We start from the raw sequence: 20384 nt of genomic DNA, 5'->3' as shown, positions 1-20384 counted from the left end.
CACTTTGAAAAGGAAATTTTCCCACACAATGGAAAATAAACCCAATGTGGGAGTTTTTGTATTTTATAATTAAAAGATGAGAAAGAGAAGCTCTCTGATCTCTTCTGTTGAGGGCTTGGGGTGATGTAGCATGACCCCATGTCCAGAAGCATAATGGAGGTGTTGAGTGTGGCTTCCCCATCATGTTCCTCCAGTTGAAGAGAAGATGTAAACCAATGTGCAGTTAACACTAGGTGAGGAGTCTGGGACACAGCCAGGCTTCTAAAGGGGGATATGTCCTGAGATGGAGCCTAATTGCCAAATGAAGTCATCAGCTACTGTTTGCCATAGAAATAAATATGTGGTAGACAGATGTCAGGTCATCCAGCCTTTTTTTTTTTTTTTTTAATTTTAAAATAAAATAGTGTTGAAGCAACAAATGAAAATAATGGGTAGGTGAAGGGGGTGTTCCAAGCAAGGAAGATGTTAAGCAGAACGGTGACAACATCAGGTGAACCACTTTTGACAGAAGTGGAGATTTCCTGTGGGAATTGTGGGAGCAAGCCTAGGGAGTTGGGCTGAGTGAGGCACACTTTGGAAGGCCCTAGGATTAGGTGTGGGAGCACCCCAAAAGGGGGAAATTCCAGATCTTTAATAAGGGAGAGTAAATAAAATGTGCCATAAATTTCTAGATCAACTCTCAAGGTGGTGGGCTGTTCTGTCTTTTCTGGGCTTTCTGAGGGCTTCTTGGAGGAGAGCTGCACACACTACCCCTGGGCACTGTGTTCTTAACATTTGCAGGTACTTTCTCCTGTGTGTAAACTACTTCTTCTATGGTGAGACAGTAACAGATTACTTCTTCACGTTGGTCCAAAGAGAGGAGCCTTTGAGGATTCTCAGTAAATACCACCGGTTCATTTCCTTTACCCTGTATCTCACAGGTATGTATCATGTGTTTCCCCCAGTTCTGCTCTGGACATCCTGTTCCTCTGCTTCATTTGTAGGAGTTGGTTAAAGTTTTGTGAAGTTAGCTGACCATACTAGGAAGTGAGCTGACTGCTCTGTCTTACTTTGGCTGAAAACTGATTTTCCCCATGGGCTTTGAAATCATTGTAGTGCTTAATTGTTACAAATAAGGTAGTCAATGGACTACTTAACTTAGCTAAAGAAAAGAAAGAAATGCAGTGTGATTGATCTTATCCTCTCTCCTGTCTCCAACTAGGGTTCTGCATGTTTGTACTGAGTCTAGTTAAGAAGCATTATCGACTGCAGTTCTACATGGTAAGGGGAGTGTGTGTGTGTGTGTGTGTGTGTGTGTGTGTGTGTGTGTGTGTGTATATATGTATGTATGTATGTTATGGGAACATGTGAGAAATTGAAATTGATTTCTTGGTTCCTTGAAGAGCTATAGAAATTAACCAGCTGAACTTGTTGGCCAGATGATCTGTAGAAACTCATCAGGCGTTTCATGTTTTCTGTGACAAATGAAAAGTTGATGTGGTTTGTTCTGAATTCTGGAACCTAGAGCAGGGAGAACAAGAGTCCTGCAGTCCTTCATCTAACTAGACCAGACGCTCAACTTACTTGCTGAGGTCTTTTCCTCTGGGCCTCTGAAGGCTAGAGGGCCATGCTACAACCCTAGAGGCATCGCTGCAGCCTCCATCTCATCTTTTGTTTGGTGCTGCTTGTTTCTTGCCTCAGCCTGAGAGAATCTGAGTGGGAAAATGGAATGTTCCCAGGCTCGAGAGCATGAAAGGACTCACTCACTGTAGGGTGCAGGGCCTTCCTGTCTCTGTTGTTCTGATTGGATATCACTGTGTAGCTTAGGCTGGTCTCACATTTACAGTTCTCCTGCCTCTGGAGTACTGAGATGTTAGGCATGCCTCACCCTGCTTTGATGGGACTGTTGTTGGGGAGGTCTGTGTTACTTTCAGAAGCTTGTTCTGTGCTTCTCACTGCCAATAAGTCAGGTATTAAAGCATGTCTTCCCTATTTCTCAGGAGTTTCCCATTTGTACCTTCCTGTTCTTTGAAGCTGATTTTGCAATAAACTTGGTAGGTAGAGTTAATTTCCTTCTTTTGCAGTTTGGCTGGACCCATGTGACCTTGCTTATTGTTGTAACCCAGTCACATCTTGTTATCCATAACTTGTTTGAAGGAATGATATGGTAAGTAGGAACAATGGGACACTGAGACATTGCCTTTTTTTTCCCCTTTGGGGTTGGGGGTTGTACAGGTAGCTAAGGGCCTCTGCCTCCTTTTCCAGCGTCCCACTTTACACCTATCAGAATTTTCTGTGGGCTGGTTTATAATGTGTAGCTGATTAAGTAGGCCTGGGGTGACACCTGATTTGAATTTCTAGTTCAATCCCAGGTGATATAGATGCTGTTGTTCAGAGCCAATCTCTGAGACATTCTAATCTAGCTTGACAGGTTCATTGAAAAGTAAAGAAACCAAGGTCAATAACTGTGGTAACATGGTAACAGATTTGATAATGTAGGGGAGATAATCATAATTTCCAACAACTTGTATTAAACAGGGAAGGTAATGAAGATACATGTAGGCAGATTTTCTGTCCCACCAGCCAGCTTCCAAATAAACCACATGGAGACTTCTGTTATGAAAGCGCACCTGATAGCTTAGGCTTGTTTCTAACTAGCTCTTATAACTTAAATTGACCCATTTTTATTAATTTACTTTCTGCTTCATGGCTTTATTACCCTACTCTGTACTGCTGTGCTGCTCTTCTGCTTGCTCCTTACCTGGTGACTCTGCCGCCTTCTTCCCAGCATCCTCTCTGCCCTGAAAATCCTGCCTAGCTATTGGCTCTTCAGCTTTTTATTCAACCAATCAGAATGACACATCTTCACAGTGTACGAAAAGATTATTCCACAGTATACACACTCGAATAGGTCAGTAACTATAGAGGAGCTTTGAAAGCTGTTAATTCCATACTTGGCAGAAGAAACAGGACCAGATAGGTCAAGAGCTGATAGTAACCTGACCCTACTGAAGATCATACAGAGGGAGAAGGTGGATTTCCTTTATGGTTAAAAATAAAATGCTGGAGAATTGAATCTGGCAGTGGGTCAGAAGAACAGCATACTGCATCTGTGTCATTTGATTTAAGTGTGTGGATTCACCTGGAAGCTTGTCTGTTGTTAGTCACAGGCTTATTGGAGAAGCTAGATGCCCTCAGTGGGATGGTCAAGACACAGCTGTGTAATGAGAGAGACAGTAAATATTGTGGTTGACAAGCCTACAAGCTTCATCTCTGGATGTGTTCACCTGTAAAGAGTGCCTGTAAATGTTAGCCTATATATTATATTTAAAACAAGGTAATGGCCCAAGGAGGTACCCACCAGCTTCTTCCCTGTCTTGAGGTTTTGTGAGTTGGAAGGATTTTTTTTTTTTTTTTTTTTAAACACAAATAGATCCCTAGGTATTTCTTAAGAATACTAAACTCAGGACCAAGCATACATGAGGATCATTTGTGACTAATACTAACCTTTCTAATGAAGGCATCATTGTAGTTCTATAGAACAGATGGCTGAAGGAAATGCTGTGGGAGTTGGAGGAGAATAGAGTGAAGATGTTCAAACACTTTCAACTCCCTCAGAGTTAGCCAGGAAATACTACCTGTAGATGGGCCAGGAAATAGCATTTACATGTAGCATATTAAACTGTAGCAGAGGAACTTAGAACAATGTCAGAATGAGGAGAGGGGTAGACTGGACCAGTTCTGTTAGGAAGGACATGTCAGCAGGGGAGGAGCAAGGAAGAAGTGAATCTCTGAGCACTGGATTTGTTATAACCAGGAAGGGGGAAGAGAGAGAGAGAACAAGTGAGAGAAGGGGGGGGAGAGAGAGAGAGAGAGAGAGAGAGGGAGAGAGAGAGAGAGAGGACACTTACTCGGAATGGCAAGCTTTTTTGAAACCTTGAAGCCTGCCCCCAGTGACACACCTCCTCCACAAGGCCACACCCCTGAATCCTTCCCCAATAGTTCCAATATGAGCCTGTGGGGGCATTCTCATTCAAACCACCACAGTATACTGCTTCACCTTGCAGGCTTCTTACCGCATCTTAATGCAAAATGTATTTAGTTCAACTTCAAAAGTCTCCATAGTTTTTCAGAGTCAGTAGTTTCAAAAGTTCAAAATTTCCTCTGATACGCAACGCAATTTCTTAATTGTAATGCCTTGTAAAATCAAAAAGCAAATTATATACTTCCAACATACAATAGCACAGCATTTGTATTACTATTCCAAGGGAGGAAAATGATGCTTAGTGAGGAAATACTGGACCAAAGGCAAGGCTGAAACCCAGCAGGCCAAACTCCAAATCATGTAGCTCTATGTCTCATGTCAAAGGCTTAGATGTCTCCCCCCTGCTTTGCTGACTACAGCGCACTTCTTTTCTTGGGCTGTGTACAGCTCTCCTTAGCTGGTATCCCACAGCTCTGGCACTTCTGATAGTCTGGGGTCTACAGTACAATCCAGGCTTCACTTTAACAGCTTCACACAACGGCCATTATGGGCCTCCATTCAGGGACTCTCCTGCCACATGTCTGTCTTCAGCAGCTCTCCTTAACCAAGAAAGAAGATTCCACAACCCCTTTCCTTCTGCATCCTTCATGACTAAAGCCAGAATCGCTTGGTTGATGCAGCCAAATTTTGCTACCTGCTTAGGATGGAACCTGCCCTCCTCCTTGAATTACATTAGTATAGGCTTTGATTATTGTTGTTCTGAGGAACAGGTAATTCCTTAAGCAAAACTTTTTCACAAGTTGTAGGATTAGCTGGGTGGTGTCTCACCTTGAGGACACCACTCACTTTATCCATTTCTTCTTATCTCTGTCAGCACAAACCTTGCCCAAAGTTACATTTCTTGGTTCTTTTTTTCTCCTCAGGCTATACCTTTTGCATTTCTTTTTATCCCACTTTCTCCTTGTCATTGAACATCTGCATAAGAGTAATCACTAAAAACCACAGCAGAGTCAACATTAGGTTGTCTTGAAGTCTCCTCTGCCAATGAAATTAGTTCAGAGTCTTAAATTTAGCTTCTGGTGAATTCTTAGGACAGGGGCAAAAGTAGCCACGTTCTTTGCCAAAATATCACAAGAATGGCCTCTAGCTCAGGTGCTAATATTGTTCTCCTCTGACACCTCTTGAGCCGGGCATCCACAGTTCACACTGCTCTCAGCACCACTAAGCTCCTACTAGGATTACCAATTAGCCATGTTACAGCATTCAACTACTCTCCTAGTCCAAAGTCCCAAAGTCTTTCACATTCTTCCAAAACAGCATGGCCAGGCCTGTTACAGCAATAGTCCACTCCCTAGGCTTTTGTCTTTTCTACTCTTCTGTTGCCATGACAAAACCATGACCAAATCATGAAAGAAAACATTGTATTTAAAGCTTATGACTCCAGAGAGAGACAAAAATAGACACAGACAGACAGACACAGAGGGGGTGGGGAAGAGATGGCCTGGGTTTTTGAAGCCTCAAAGCCTGCTTCCAGTGACATACCTCTTCCAACAAGGCCACAGACAGTTCCACCAACTGGTATGGGCCTTTTGGGTCTCTCATTCAAACACCATAGATAATATTAGTGCTAGTAATAAACAGTGGGAAATTTAACTATGACATAATGATGTATATTTCTTAAAAAACATAAAGATAGTTACTAGGCAAAAAGAAAGATTTTTAGATTGCTATTTTGGGGAATAGTAGTTGGGATGGGGAAATAAGCAGTGCCCTCCACAACCCCCCCACATTATCTTGCTCATGTACTACTTCATAATGAAGAAGGAACAAATGGCATTTATAAAATGCTGTCTTCATTTGTTCTGTCATTCAGTGAATATTTAAATACTAGTCATGTGCCATGCACTGGGTATGACATTTTGGTGTGTTCTCTACTGCTTTTCTTTAGAGATGGTGTCTGTGTGTAGCCTAAGGCAGCCTTGAACTTAAAGCAATCCTCTCTTACCCTCCTCAGCTGGTGTTAGAGGCTTGTACAACCATCCCTGACTTACTTTCCTTTTAAATTTTTATTTAGAAATATCAAGTAAACATAGTAATGTATTTTATTATGCTTTAATACATGTATACAATATATTTTTCATTATTACCTTTTATTGCCTTCTCTTACTTCCTTCCCACTTCCACTGATTACTTTCCTCTTCCCGTGTTTATTTTCTTCTCAACTTAAACCTTAATGAGTTACAAATACACCATGAGTTATTTTGGTAGTGAGTTAATGTTGACACTACTTAGTAGACTTCTGAGATCATCTTGGTAGAGTTATTTCTCTCTTGGATTTTTCCCCCTAGGTTTATTGTTCCCATTTCATGTGTCATCTGTAATGATATCATGGCCTATATGTTTGGCTTCTTCTTTGGTCGGACCCCACTCATTAAGGTAAGTGGGTCACCTTGATATGGGTTGTTCTGGTGGGTGGTAATTCTTTCTGTACAGCTTGTCAGTGGATAGAGAGGGAATCTTGCTGATGTGTATCCACTTGCAGTCCTGTCTTCATGTCACCCATGGGATCTGTTAGAGAAAAAAAAAAAATAAGCTCAAAGAGACACAGGCAAATACCTATTTCAAAATATCTACCAAATATAGTATTTTTATGTAGACATACTTTTGGGGCTCTGGTCTTTATTTGACTATTGTTATTAATGTATATTTTTTATAATATAATAAACGTGTAAGTCACTAATGGGATAGAAAGAACACTATCCTGAAGAACATAGGATAGGGAATAAGAAAAAACTTTTGGGGGAGAATTTTGAAAGTGACACAATTGATTGAAGAGGGATTTTATGTAGGAATACTTATGTAGGAATATTTATATGGTTTTGAGGTGGTCTTACTGTGTAGCCCTGGCTGGTCTGGAACTCACTGTGTAGATCAGGCTGGCTTCAAAGAGATGTCCTGCCTCTGCCTTCTTAGAGCTGGGATTAAAGGTTTTCTCCATCACTCCTGGCTGAAAGTACTTTTCATAACTAATCAAGCACCAAACTGGAGTTACAGAAGTACCCTTTGCTGACAGTGTTTTCTATCTGCAGCTGTCTCCGAAGAAGACCTGGGAAGGCTTCATTGGGGGCTTCTTTGCCACTGTGGTGTTTGGCCTTCTGGTAGGTGGTAGCTTCTGTCTGGATGGGGAGGAGAAAGGGCCCCACACCATCTTCAAAGACCTGTGCAGGAGAATATGTCTTCCCAAACCAGTGACTCTTTCCTGCCCAGTGCTGACCTTACTCAAAATAATGTGTTCTGTAACTGGCATGGCAGCTTCCAGTTATCAAGTAGTTGTATAGGGGACCATGCATACATCTTATGCCCTCTTATGCCCAGTCACCTGGTAATACTAAGATTGGAATGACAACTGGCAACTTGGAGTAAGGGGTGAGGTAAGAATTGTTATTTCCACTCAAGATTTTCTTCTTCTACATATGACTTGCCTGGAGGAGTACAATCTTCTAGCCCCTTGGAAGACACCATTCCCTGTGCTGATACTCAGTCCTTCCCTCTTCTAGTGTCAGCTGGCTGTCACTGTACCCCCACCCCCCCACCCCACACACACATCATGGCTTTTATGTAGCACTGACTTTAAAGATTCTTAGCACAATAGGGCAGGGCTCCATAGGTGGGAAGAATTGTCTTATAGGTCTTTGCTCAGATCTTTCCTGGGTTTTTCAAGGTTTGTGTTTGGATATATATGTATGAATCCCCAGTGAGACACACAAACCTTTTTGTTTAACAGTTCAGGTAAAATATACATGTGGTGAAACACAAGCCTCTCTTTGAGCCCATGGCATACAGTGAACAAGGTGAGAGGTACTCTGAGAATCATGGCCCAATCAGTGCTGGCCAGCCAGGCTCGATGTCTACAACTGATGTTCCTGCTTGTCTCTCTGCTCTTCATCCCTAGCTCTCCTATGTGATGTCTGGGTACAGATGCTTTGTCTGTCCTGTGGAGTACAACAATGATACCAACAGCTTCACTGTGGACTGTGAGCCGTCTGACCTCTTCCGCCTGCAGGAGTACAACATTCCTGGAGTGATCCAGTCAGTTATTGGCTGGGTATGTCCTACTGTGATGGGGTGACTGCAGAGAGGAGTTCTCTCCAGAGATATTAGCTGCCCCTCTCCCAGAGCTGTGAGCTGTGGGTCAGTTCAGGGTAGAGGAGCCCTTTCCCCAACTTCACGTCACTTAGAGGAATGGTTCTCCTATTGTGTGGGTTCCTAAAGGATCATGGAGCTCTTTAAAGGGGTCTGTGAAATCCCAGCTGCTTTCCAAATAATATGTGCTTCTCCCCTGGGATGGCATCTTCCTGATGATGACTTAGGGGTTAAAACTTGTGACACTTGGGTATGAGTTAAAACCACAGACTGCCTGGTCTAGCAGCTCATTGCTTGCCGTGTGCTCTTCCCACCTGGAAAGTGTAGACAAACCGCTTGCTTTGATGAATGCCCTTGATAGGATTCTAAAATTAGTAACTTCATTAAAATATCCCTGATCGTTGACACCATTTTAATATTCTTTCTACTGAAATGGAAAATTCACAGAAAATATTTTTGCCAAATACTGAAGCACAGTGTGTCCCAACGAAAAAAAAAAAAAAAAAAAAACGTGTTCAGTTGTTTAAGTGGTGAGCTCAACTAGGTGCTTAGTTCTTGGTATAGAGTTTTTATTAGAAAAGACTTGGGTTGGGTTTGGGGATTTAGCTCAGTGGTAGAGTGCTTGAGAGCGCTTGGCTAGCAAGCGCAAGGCCCTGGGTTCGGTCCTCAGCTCCGGAAAAAAAAAAAAAAAAAAAGATAAAATAACAAAAACAAAAAAAAAAAAAAAAAAAAAAAAAAAAAAAAAAACAAGGTAATTGGCACACACACACACACAAAAAGAAAAAAAGAAAAGACTTATGTATAATGGAGATTTTTCTTGACAAGAACGAAGTAAGTCTCACTCCAAAGAAAATGACTGTTAGTTGTTACCAATAATAAAAATCCGCATTTCTGGTGAAAATGAGAAATTTGAAAGTGTGCACCTGTTGTTGTGAACATGGAGGTTTTCTGGCACTTAAAAGCTCTCTGACATCACATAACAGAATGTGGCCCCATGTGGAAGAGTTGCATAGCAGTGATCAATGTATGGTGTTCCACAGTCATGTCTGGATAAAAGGCCCACCCACAGTACATTGTAGACCAATGGATTTATGTGAAGAAGCAAAAAATTCTTTAGGAGGATTTCAGATTCTACACTGCACCTAACTTTGTTTGGCTTTTGTTTTTCTGAGATAGGATCTCACTGTGAACTTGGAATCCTTCTGCCTCCCGAGTGCTGGGATTGTAGGTGTATGCCACCACCTGGCTTGTAGCTATTTTTCTTTTCGTGTGTGTGTGTGTGTGTGTGTGTGTGTGTGTGTGTGTGTGTGTGTGTGTGTGTGTGTGTTTGCATGAATGTATGCATATTTACATTTACAGGTAGAATGTTCTTCAATTGCTCTGCTACCTTATTCTTTTGAGGCAGGGTTTCTTGTGTAAATCATGAGCTTACACTATGACTTGCCAGCTTGCTCTGTGATCCTCTTCAGAGTCTGGAATTACAGATGGTTCCTTGCACACTTAACGTTTCCATGAATTCTGGGGAACCTAACTCTGGTCCTCTGGCTTGTAGGGCAAGTACTTTAACTGATGAGCATCTCTTCAGCCTGCCCTTAAGTTTTAAGGAACTATGTCAAGTTCTGGTGAAAAGATAAAGAATACCCACAATTCTCTGAGAAGACTGCTGAAATAGTCATCATTTTGAAATTACATTATCAGTAAGGTGAAGGAGGAATTTCCTCATATATTGTCTGCAAAACAGTCGATTGCAGAATTTCTCCTTTTGTTTGTTTGAGACAAGTTCTTATGTGGTTTAGACCAGCCCTAAACTCTCTTTGTATCTGAAGGTACCCTTGAACTCCTTATCATACTTCTTCTGCCTTCCAAATGCTGGGATTATAGGCATGTACCACCACTCCAAGCCAGAATATCTTGATGTGTACCATTGAGCCAGAATTTAGAGACTTTAAAGCATGGGCCAGCCTTTTTCCAAAGGCTCATTTCTTTGATATGTATGAGTGTTTTGCGTACATGGCTGTATGTGTGTGTAGTGCCAGTGGAGGGCAGAAGAGGACAACAGGTCTGTTTTGGGATATTTGGTCACTGAAAATTAACCATGGGTCAAGAGGCCAATCCAGCAACTAGTGGAAGGGAAGTGGCCATAGAGAGTAAGAGGGAGTCAGGGAAACAGCTAGAGAAACGCACAGGAAGTAGGAAAGGACTTTGAGTTTGGCAGCCTTTTTGATTTGGGATGGCGAAAGAGAAGCTCTCTTCTTTGAAGTTGGCTAAAGAGGAAGGTCAGCTTGTCCTCTCTGGGCCAGCAGGTTTTCACCCCAGCATCGGATTCCCAGGTCTTTATTGGTAAAATCGTGAGATTTAGTTTAAAGACAACACAGATCTTCTTGAACTGGAGTTATGGGTGGTTGTGAGCCACTGTGTGCTAGACACTGAGCCCAGGCTCTTTGGGGGAAACATCAGGTGCGCCTCACCTCTGTGCCCTCTCCCCAGCCCTTCAGTCTTCTGATCGAAAAGAGAGAGGACTAGTTCTATTAGTTTGTTCCAGTAACTGTAAAAAGCCAGACTTGCACATTCCTTGACTTTGATTTCCCTTTTTCTCTTTAGAAAACAGTGAGGATGTACCCTTTCCAGATCCACAGCATTGCCCTCTCCACCTTTGCCTCGCTCATCGGTCCATTTGGAGGGTTCTTCGCAAGTGGATTCAAACGAGCCTTTAAAATCAAAGTAGGACAACACTCCTGTCTGCCCCCCCCCCCCATTGCCTGTCCACATTCTCTGTTCCGCCCTGCTCCATCAGCATTCACCCCTTCACCATACCAGCTGATGCACCCTGGCACAGAATGTCTGCTCCTGCTCTTCTTGGCCCATGTGCTGAATTTGGGGGGCAGTAAACAAAAGTAGAAGTCACTAACTAGTTGGTTAGTGTTTCTTTCAGCAAGACAACATTTTGTAATTTACAGTTGTATTCTGTGATCACCTGAGCATTGGTTTTATCTATCCCTCTTTTCATTGCCTTTTCTACCCAGCAGGGTTTTGGTTACGGGGTGGATCTGTTAGTCTGGGATTTGGTTGCTGTTGAGCTCAGGCTCATCCTTCTTTCCTCTGCCTCTAACAGGACTTTGCCAATACCATTCCTGGTCATGGAGGCATCATGGACCGCTTTGACTGCCAGTACCTGATGGCCACCTTCGTCAATGTGTACATTGCCAGCTTTATCAGGTGTGGTCCCACTCCCCCTGAGTCAGATGAGTGGGTTTCTTTCTTTGTTTTTTGTTCTAGACAGGGTTTCTCTATGTATCCCTGGCTGTCCTGGAACCTGCTATATAGACCAGGCTGGCCTCAGACTCAGAGATCCTCCCTTCTCTGCCTCCTGAGTGCTGGGAGTAAAGACGTGCACTGCCATGTCTGGCTGTGGATTTTTTTTTAAGTATGATGAAATCCTCATAGTTTCTTAAGCTAGGTAAAAACCATCTTAAGCGTGAGTGTGGTTGTTACTGTTTGTGGATCACCTGAGGTCCCTCCCCCTCCAGCAGTACTAAATTCAGGGATCAGAGCCCCACTTAGGTAACTGGGCCAGCAAAGTGGCTGCCCCTGCTCAGGCATGCTTCATGTTCTGTTGTAGGGGCCCAAACCCGAGCAAACTGATTCAGCAGTTTCTGACGTTGCGGCCAGATCAGCAGCTCCACATCTTCAACACACTCAAGTCTCACCTGACTGACAAGGGCATTCTGACTTCTGCCTTGGAAGATGAGTAGTGTCCAACCAGGGCCAGGAGAGCCGGAGCAGGACCGAGTGAGGGGCAGGTCACCAAGGCCAGCCCAGATGCTGTGACTTAGATATTGAAAAGCTTCAACTCACTGTCTTTTTTTTTTTTTTTTTTTTCTTTTACATTTGTGAGTTTTGTTTTTTTTTTTTTTTTAATCTGTATATACAGTCTGTTTATAATGTGGGCTGTGAGTAAGTTATAGCTTTGAGTTGCAAAGAAGTCACAGGGAAGAACCATTTGGGTTTCTTAAATACAGGTATTGAACAACATGAAAGACAGTATTGCCCAGCTCAGGGGGTCTGCTTGGGGGTTCTGAACCCCACCCATCTAGTGTTTCTGGGCTGTATGAGAGGTCATACATTCATCTGTCTGATTGGTAGAGAGGCTTTCCCACCTGGCAGAGCTGTTGTGACACCTTTCACTGGGACTTCTGCAGGCATCCCTGCCTGGGAGCAATGGAGGGAGGGCTGCCTGCTGTGGAACCGAGGGAGGGAAGGACGGAGGGAGGCTCACTCATCAGAAGAGCATCTTGTCCAAGCCAAAACCCTGCAAAGGGCACACGAGCTTTGCGTCTAGTTTGCTTTCACCGTACAGACTGAAAAAAGATTTCAGACTTCATTTTTCTCAGAAAGCATGAAGAATTTATGAAGTCTGGAAAGAGAAACCCACACTGTAACATTTCAAGTGTATGCAGTAGAATGCACTGTCACAACTTCCCCCGCCACCCCGGCTCCAGGGGCTTCTGGAGGAGGGCCTGCAGACCGCGTCTTTCAGAGCTGAGGCCTTGATGTGTGTGCTGTGAATTCTTCTGGGGACTCCTGAGGGGTGGGGGACAGAGGGCTTTGGTTCACATGCCCTTTGCCTGGAAGCCCACTTGTGTTGCTGCTGTGTTGTGTATATAGTACTCTCGAGGTGAGTGTATGTCTGTGTGTTTAAAAATCACTTGTTTCCTACATGAGTTCAGTCATCCCCAGACTCCTCAGAGTCCCCGAGTCCTGCTTAGAACTACAGCAAGCCTCGTTCCAAGACTCATTGTATAATTTTTATGAAATGTGGCCAGTTTAGATGTAGTTTGTACTTTACTGGGGACCTCTTGCTGTTGTCTGTGTAAGCTGTGATTGTTCTTTTCCTTCCTAATCACAAGTGAGACTGGTAAGTGGGAGGCTGCTTCTTTGTCAGGCCCAGGAGCAGTTGGCAGAGAAAGAACTTGCTCCCCAAGCGTGTTAACACCATGGCCGTGCTGTCCCCACTGCTTTAAGGAGGGCGCAGTGACTTGCTTTAAGCATCTTGGTCTGTGCCATTTTGTTTTCAAATTAGCCTTCCTGTTTCCGCCAATGCAGATAACTCTGAGAATGTCTTTGATGCACCACCCTGCGCCCCACATGGGGGTAAGGGTGGGGGCGGGACAGAGCTTCAACTTCTGTGTCAACCTTGTGGTTTTTCTTTCTCCGCTCCCAGGGCTGCATTGAACCTGCTGTTGCCTTGGGTTTGGGGTCTTCTGTGTGGCCCTGGGTGGGAATCTTTGCTCTCAGGTTCTCCTTTTCTGACTTACCCTGGAAGTTTACGGATTCTGCAACTCTACAGAGAGGTTCCTGTCTCTAGAGGCCCCTGTTGCTCTTGAGTCATGTCATGAGCACCCAAAAAAGGAAATACACTCAGGTGTATTTTACGGTTGCTCCTAAAGATGAGTCAGTGTTTTCTTAAGCTTTTCAGTGGTGGTTAGGAATGAGACTGTACTTTTCTGACTGAAAACTGACCTTGGATCACCAAACTAGATAGAGCAGGGGGCACCAGTCCCTAGCAGCCAGACACACCCTTGAGCAGCAGCGGCTGGGGCCTGAGGAGGTGCTTGCTGGTGTCTGAAAACTGCCAGCCAGAGCTTTTTATTCTTTTCTGAGTTCCGGGCAAAGTGGGAGGGGTTCCCATCAAGTAGCCAGGAGAGCCATGCCACCGTGTGTCTGTCCAGCATGTTGTTTGTCCCATCAAACAGGCAGGACCCCAGAGATTACTTTATCATGTACCGTGCAGATCTCAGTGGCTCACATAACTTGCTTTACACTCATCTTGTTTTGTCAGAAATAAAATGTTTGTGCCTTTCCTTGTCATGAATTCAGTGTTTGTCACTTTCATGCATGGCTTTATATTCCCCACTTTGTGTGATTGTAAATACTGTACAGTTTTAATTTAGAGGGTTCTGTTTTCCTGCTTGTATGCTGTCTCTTCATAGCAGCCTTCCAAGGTACCTCAGATGAGAGCCATGCAGTGGGAACAGGAAGTGCCCCACCTCACAGTGTGCCCGCAGGACAGGGTTAGCTAGTCCTGTTCCCCAACACCCGAGTCATCCAGGGCTCCTTCTCTTAGACCCTAGAGGCCTGAGCAAGGCCTGAGCCGGGCAGTGCTTAGATGACTAATAGTTTATAACTGGTGAGGTTAGGATTTGGTGAACAATGGGTCCCAGAACCCAGGCTGACAGAGAACAAGCCAGGAGGGCTCCCGGGTGAGTTGTGCTCATGATGGTTCCTAGGAAAAGGAAAAGGAGTCTTCCCTTTGTGTGCTCATTTCACTCTCTTAACCACCTCAGCGTGAAAAAGTTCATGTTTCTATTTTACTTCTGAAGGTGATGTCCTGTGAAGAAGTTGGGAGAGTATGTACACACACACACAGCCTATTTCACTATCTCAGCCTTTTAGTTTCTGCTTTATAACCACATTTAAAATGTACCTGTTCTTAATGTACTGTAGTATACAGTACAGTAACCAGTCTTCAGAGGTATCTAACATGTAATCCTACGTAGGTGGACTGTGAAACTATTTGTATGATATTTCATTCCTGCTTGCTTTCGTCCTGTAACCTGGCCTATATTATACAAGAAAATATGAGCAGTGCATTTCAAGGGAATCAACGAAGACCATATGGGCTAATTGCTGGGTTGGCGAGGGCCTGATTTAAATGAGTCCCTGAGGTCAGTCCCTGTGTTGATGGAGCTGGGAGGAGGGGTGACTTCATTCAGGACTACAGGACAGACTGTCGGGCAGTCACTGCTCATTATGAAGTCAGCCTGGGTAGACCTCCAGGGGAGACTCCCTCACTACCAATGTGGGATGTCACATCTAAAGGTTCATGTGTTAGGAACATCCAAGGCCGTGTTGTCTTTTTTTTCCCCCGAGTGTTGAGTCCGTGTTCCCCACTGTCCCTGCACTCTGCTCATGTGGGGAGGAGGGTGGTTTATTGCCAGGTGAGCATGAGGAGGGAGGCCTAAGAGAAGGAGACAGGATGACTGTTGCAGATGTAACATGAGGTCGTCAACTATGGGTGGACTCTGTCTGGAGCATAGGGTGCAGAGGAGGAGAGGAGGCCAGTTCCTGGGCAGCACTCAGACTTCCTTATCTTGGGTAAATGAAACTTCCTTTCCCCATTATCACTCTAAGCTGTGGCTCCGCATCCTGTTTTTAAAGAGATTATTAGCTTCCACTTCCTGACTCAGTTTCCCTGTTGAGTTGGGGGCCCTTACAGAGGGTGCTGGGGTTTGGATCAAGTGGTAGTGTAGGGTCCTAATGGAAAGGTTAGGCTAATCTTCAGTGTCCTAGACAGTCTTCACTCACATTGTTCCAGGGTGAGCCTATGCTTAGGAGTATTCATAGTTGCCGACCGGTTCTGTTAGAATATGGTCCACCTTTCTACCCTCTACCCTCCTCTCTTCAAGTTGACTGGCAGCAACCCTACCCAGGCTCTGGGCTCTCCTGTGGATGGAGGCTGTTACCATTGGGTTGCTGCTTCATTGGGCAAGTGGCTCTATTGTTTGCAAAGTTCAAAAGAAAGCCTCTGGTGCTGGGGACAGTTTAGAGGTGTGCTTTGGATGCTAAAGTATTGGGGATTTAGGACATAGGGATGATTTTTGAGACTAGAAGGGCAGCATATGCAAAAGTAGAGTTTTATGACGGGCGATCTTGAAATCCATTGGTTGTTTGAAGACTGTTCTCATCCTTCCTGTCAGGTGCCTGTCTGCCTGCCTCTTTATCTCATTCTCCAGCTGGTGAAATAGCAGCAGGGTATTATTAACAATTGTAATCATATAGTGCTTAATATGTGCCAGACACAGTGCTAAGGACTTGCACGTATTACCTCCTTTAATCCAGAAGAAGCTCTGGCTAGGTGGTATCCCGTCTTACAGATGGGAAAGCTGAGCTCTGTGTGAGAGACTGAGAACAATGTGAGGAAGACAGACCTGAGGCTCAGCTAGCCCTCCGTCGGGCCAGGTTTTAGGCTGCTGGCAGCCGTCCCTTCCCACCAGCTGGCCGTGAGGGTGCCTGTGGGGATTTAATGAGCTAATAATGTACATAAGCGATTAGCAAGGTGCCTGGCACATAGTAAGCACTCAATAAACGGAAGTTGCTTTCTTTTCTTTTAAACTGAGCTCAGTGAGCAGTTTGGCCCACACCAGTGGGCTGCTGGTTCTTCAGCCACCACACTCGGTGCCTGCACATAGTTTGCTGCTTGTGTCCTGTAAAGTGGCCACACTGTCCTTCCACCAGAAGCACTTCAGCGGTCCAGTGGGAAGCGCTCTGGGCAGCAGCTTGATGTTTTTCATATCAAGGCCACCCTGACTGAGGGATGGTGTGAGGCTGCTTCTGTTCCTCCTTTCCTGTGATGGAGATTGCTCACAGGACAGCTGCTTGTTCTGATCCCTGGGGTGCCCCCACCCTGGGCAGCAAGGGCCTGTCTTGCTCTGGACCCTACTTTTGTCCATTGTATAGTCCAGGGATCCATGGTTTTCTCTGTAAGTAGGTATTTTTAGGAATAGAGCAGGATAGAGAGAACAATCCCGAGGCTGAGAACACCAGCCAGAAGCCCTGCCCATGCTATCGACGCCGTAACCCTTCCAGCCTGTGTTACTTTCATAAGAGAACAGGCTAGAGCAAGTGGCAACTGGGGATAGCTGGTGTAAGTGTTTCTGTCTTTCTAGATTAGCAGACTATTAATCATGAATGGAGAAATATGTTTAATTGGTTTTCTGAATGAACATGGGGAATTGGCGGGGTGGGGGGAAGGGAGGGAGAGTGTCTTGGACAATCTTCACTCTGAGTGGCATTGGCTAACATGACCCAGGAGATTCTCAGACCATGTGAGTAGGAACTAGTGCTCTGACTGGAGCATCCCCCAGGTGTCAATGGGCCCCGCAGGCCCCTGCTGGAATTCAGATACTGGCGCTCCTCTGGCTCCTCTGGACTTGTTTGCTAGGCTGGCCCTTCCTCATCACTGTGCCATCTGATGAACCAGGCAGTCCTTTATCTGGAGAGAAAAATTCAGTACTAGCTGAGGCCTTGGGCACTGCTTTTCTAGACCCTGGCCATGCCCAGCTTGGTAGTTCTTGAAGGACCTTGAATGATTACAGCATTCAGAAGGAGTCATGACAGCCATCTGCCCCAAGGGAAATTGTGGTGTTAGCTGCCACCTTCTTAGCTGTCTCTGCCCTCCTTACTAGAACACCTTGCCCTCCTCCATTAGGTTTGTGTGCTGGTTTTGCTGACTTTTGTCAAAGGAACACCGATGTAGAAAAAGAGGGAAAGTGTTTTTGCAGTGAGCTGAATGTGCACACGTGTTTATGGCAGTCCTTTGTGTGAGGTTTCTTCTCACTTCTTGGTTTCTGTCCTGGGTCACACTGAGCAGGTGTCTAAGGCTGAATACAAAGGGAAAGCGTGGAGCCAGGGGACCAGTCAGGCAGCCACTCTTTGTCTACTTCAGGGACAATGGAGAAGCCACAGGGACAGCAACAGAACAGAACTGGAGGGGTAGGAGTCACACAAGCAAAGGTAGACTCAGACAAGCTCGGCGCTCCTCAGTGGCCGTAGGGACCAGAAGTCACCCCGGAAAACCCATCCCGGGAGTCCTGGGGCTCATTGGCCCTTTCTAGAGTCTGTGAGGACCCAAATCTCAACTGAAGTTTAGCACCTTCCAAGCCACAGTGGGGACCACAGTGGCAGCCAGGCCAGAGCACCTCCAGTTTCTTAGTCTCTTCCATTGTGGGGAGGGCCCTGCTGAGCCCAGTTGTTCACTGGGTGGCTTCTTTCCTGCCCTCAGACTGGGGGAAACTTGGCTGTGTGGAATCCATGTGACAATCATTGGGTCTCCCCAGATAGGCATGTGCTCGTGTGTTCCTGTTGGGCCACTCCTCCAACCCAGGTTTCTCTAAATCAGCGTTTTCACCGTGTCCTACCTTTCTTGCTCTCTGCACTTAGGATTGGTGTAGAACACATGTAGATTCTTTTTAGCACAGTATAAGAATGTGATATATTGTATATTGGAAAGTATTTACCTTATTTATATACCTGAATGTTCCTATTAAACAAATAAACATATATTAAATTCTAGATTGTGTGTGGTTTTTGATGAGAGAAGACCTTTAAAATTATTTTATGTCTATGGATGTTTTGCCTGCATACGTGTGTGTGTGTGTACCATGCATGGCCTGTTGCCTGCAGAAGCCAAAAGAAGGCATCAGATCCCCGTGCAACTGGAATTGGGGATGATTGTGGACTACCATATGGATGTTGGGAATCAAACCTGGTTTCTCTAGGAGAGCCGCCAGTGCTCTTAACTTCTGAGAATGTGTTATCTTTCTATTACTGTGGCAAAAATCCCAGGCAGAACTAATAGTAAATTTATTTTGGTTCACAGTTTCAGAGGTTTTATTTTCGTTGGCTTCAAAGAAAGTAAGCAGATCATGGTGGGAGGGCATGCCAAAAAAAGATGCTCACTTCAGAGCAACCAGAAAGGAGAGGCAGGGACAAGAAAAACCCTTCAAAGGTGCCTTCCCAGTGACCTTCAACTAGACTGTACCTCCTAAGAGCCCATTCAGCCATGAATTTGTCAGCATATTAATGCATTGATGATATTAACACCTTCTAAACCTATTCTTTTTCGTTTGTTAAGCTAGGGTTTGTTATGTAGCCCAAGCTGGCCTCCAAGCCTCAGTCCCCCTGCTAGTCTTTCTAGTTATAGAACAACAGGCCCTACCACAACCAACTGTCCCCCTTATGTTCTAACCACCTCTCAGCAGCACCACAACATGGGGACCCAGCCTTCAGCATGAGCCTCGGGACATTTTGTATTTACATCACAGCACCCACAAAACCTGATTACAACCACCAGTTTCTAGGATTGATGAGGAACCTAGCAGTCATTCTTTCCTGGTTCTTCTGTTTCTGTACCGGGGACAGAGTACTCACATGAAAGTAGAGTGGGGACTGTATGGTCAGCAGTCCACCTGGGAAGTGCACATTTGCATGGCCCTGATGCTCATGCCCTTGTTGTAGCGCTACAATTTGTTCCACGAATCGGGCGAAGGCCTAGAGATTGAAATAAAGACAAGACAGCGGGTCATTCGTTCAATGGCAAAGTCGGAACGCCAAATGCCGAATGCCGTTTATTGAGGGGCAAGAACGGGCTTAAATACCGACTTCTAGCACAGTGGAAAAATTACAGGAATTTTAGGCTTAGCTCCTCCCTACAAGGTGTGTGTTATCAAAACGGGAAGAGTACCAACAACAGCCTTGGGGCAAGGAGTTCCCGCCAACAGCTTCAGGCTAGCTCAAGGTGCCTTGGGGTCCTACACTTGTAGGGCCTGAATCTGGCACAACCGGCATTTATTCAGTGGACGTTTAGGAGGTGCCGTTCTGTGCTAGGCCCTGTCTACACACTCACAGAACTCAGATGGAGACAAATGGAGCCAGGTGAGAGGAGCATGGAGTGCTGCTGGGCAAAGACTGCAACTTCCAACAGAAGGACACTTTGAAAGCGGGGAAGGTGTCCCATGTCAATACACAGCAAGGGTGAAGACTGTCCCAGAGCTGCTGCAGGGCCGTGCTGAGTGGGGAGGAGGCACTGGTGACAAATGCAACCCCGGCGGCAAATGAGCAAAATGAGATGCTGGCGGAGAGAGTCTTGACCTGAGTTGTTTGGTCTGATGTTTCCAGGTGGTCACTTGGCAGAGCTGCTAGATGACAAACACACTGCAGAGGGACACGGATGGGGGGCAGGGAGGCCAGAGGAGGGAAAGAGCGCAGTGCCTCAGACCAGCAGGAGCAGCTGGAAGGTTAGATACATGGCGGAAGAGTGAGGGGTGGCCGTGAGATTGCCCTTGGCCACCAGAAGAATGGCAGGTGTCTGCTCCTGCCTGACACAGAAGCAGCTGTTGATTTTTACCTGGGGAGAGGCAGGATTCTAGAAGCACAGTGTTTTCCCCTTGAGGAGGAAGAGTAACATGACCTTTGGTTTTCTGGGGAGGAGAAAAAGGAGGAAAGCAAGAGTCTTCCATGTTTGATGATCCAGAGCCCCTAGGGCAAGGAAGGACTCAGCCATGGCATTTCAAGTCACAGCCTGTCTATCCATAGTTACCAAAAGACATTGATTGCCAGTTCTGGAGTCAACCCAAACTCAGGGAGTTCCCAAATAGGAAAGACAAACAAACAAATCCCCAAATCTTTCGGAGTGGTTGTAAGAGATCAGTGACAGCTG

General features: G+C 45.2%; 1 protein-coding gene across 1 annotated transcript in view; it reads left to right on the top strand.

Annotated features, from left to right (window-relative positions):
* The window catches only part of Cds2 (CDP-diacylglycerol synthase 2), a 45619-nt gene extending 31640 nt beyond the window's left edge, over window positions 1-13979 (top strand). The window contains exons 5-13 of the mRNA XM_051183327.1: window positions 781-920; window positions 1202-1260; window positions 2064-2146; window positions 6313-6400; window positions 7054-7122; window positions 7917-8069; window positions 10709-10828; window positions 11220-11323; window positions 11727-13979. Of these exons, the coding sequence (XP_051039284.1) occupies window positions 781-920; window positions 1202-1260; window positions 2064-2146; window positions 6313-6400; window positions 7054-7122; window positions 7917-8069; window positions 10709-10828; window positions 11220-11323; window positions 11727-11859 (949 nt within the window). The 3' untranslated portion in view covers window positions 11860-13979. The remainder of the gene's footprint in view (window positions 1-780; window positions 921-1201; window positions 1261-2063; window positions 2147-6312; window positions 6401-7053; window positions 7123-7916; window positions 8070-10708; window positions 10829-11219; window positions 11324-11726) is intronic.
* The last annotated feature ends 6405 nt before the right edge of the window (window positions 13980-20384 follow it).

The sequence above is a fragment of the Phodopus roborovskii genome, unplaced genomic scaffold, assembly GCF_943737965.1.
Source record: "Phodopus roborovskii unplaced genomic scaffold, PHOROB, whole genome shotgun sequence".
Classification (NCBI taxonomy): domain Eukaryota; kingdom Metazoa; phylum Chordata; class Mammalia; order Rodentia; family Cricetidae; genus Phodopus; species Phodopus roborovskii.
The sequence above is the reverse complement of the archived record's forward strand: the minus strand, read 5'-3'. Positions and strand labels throughout refer to the sequence as shown.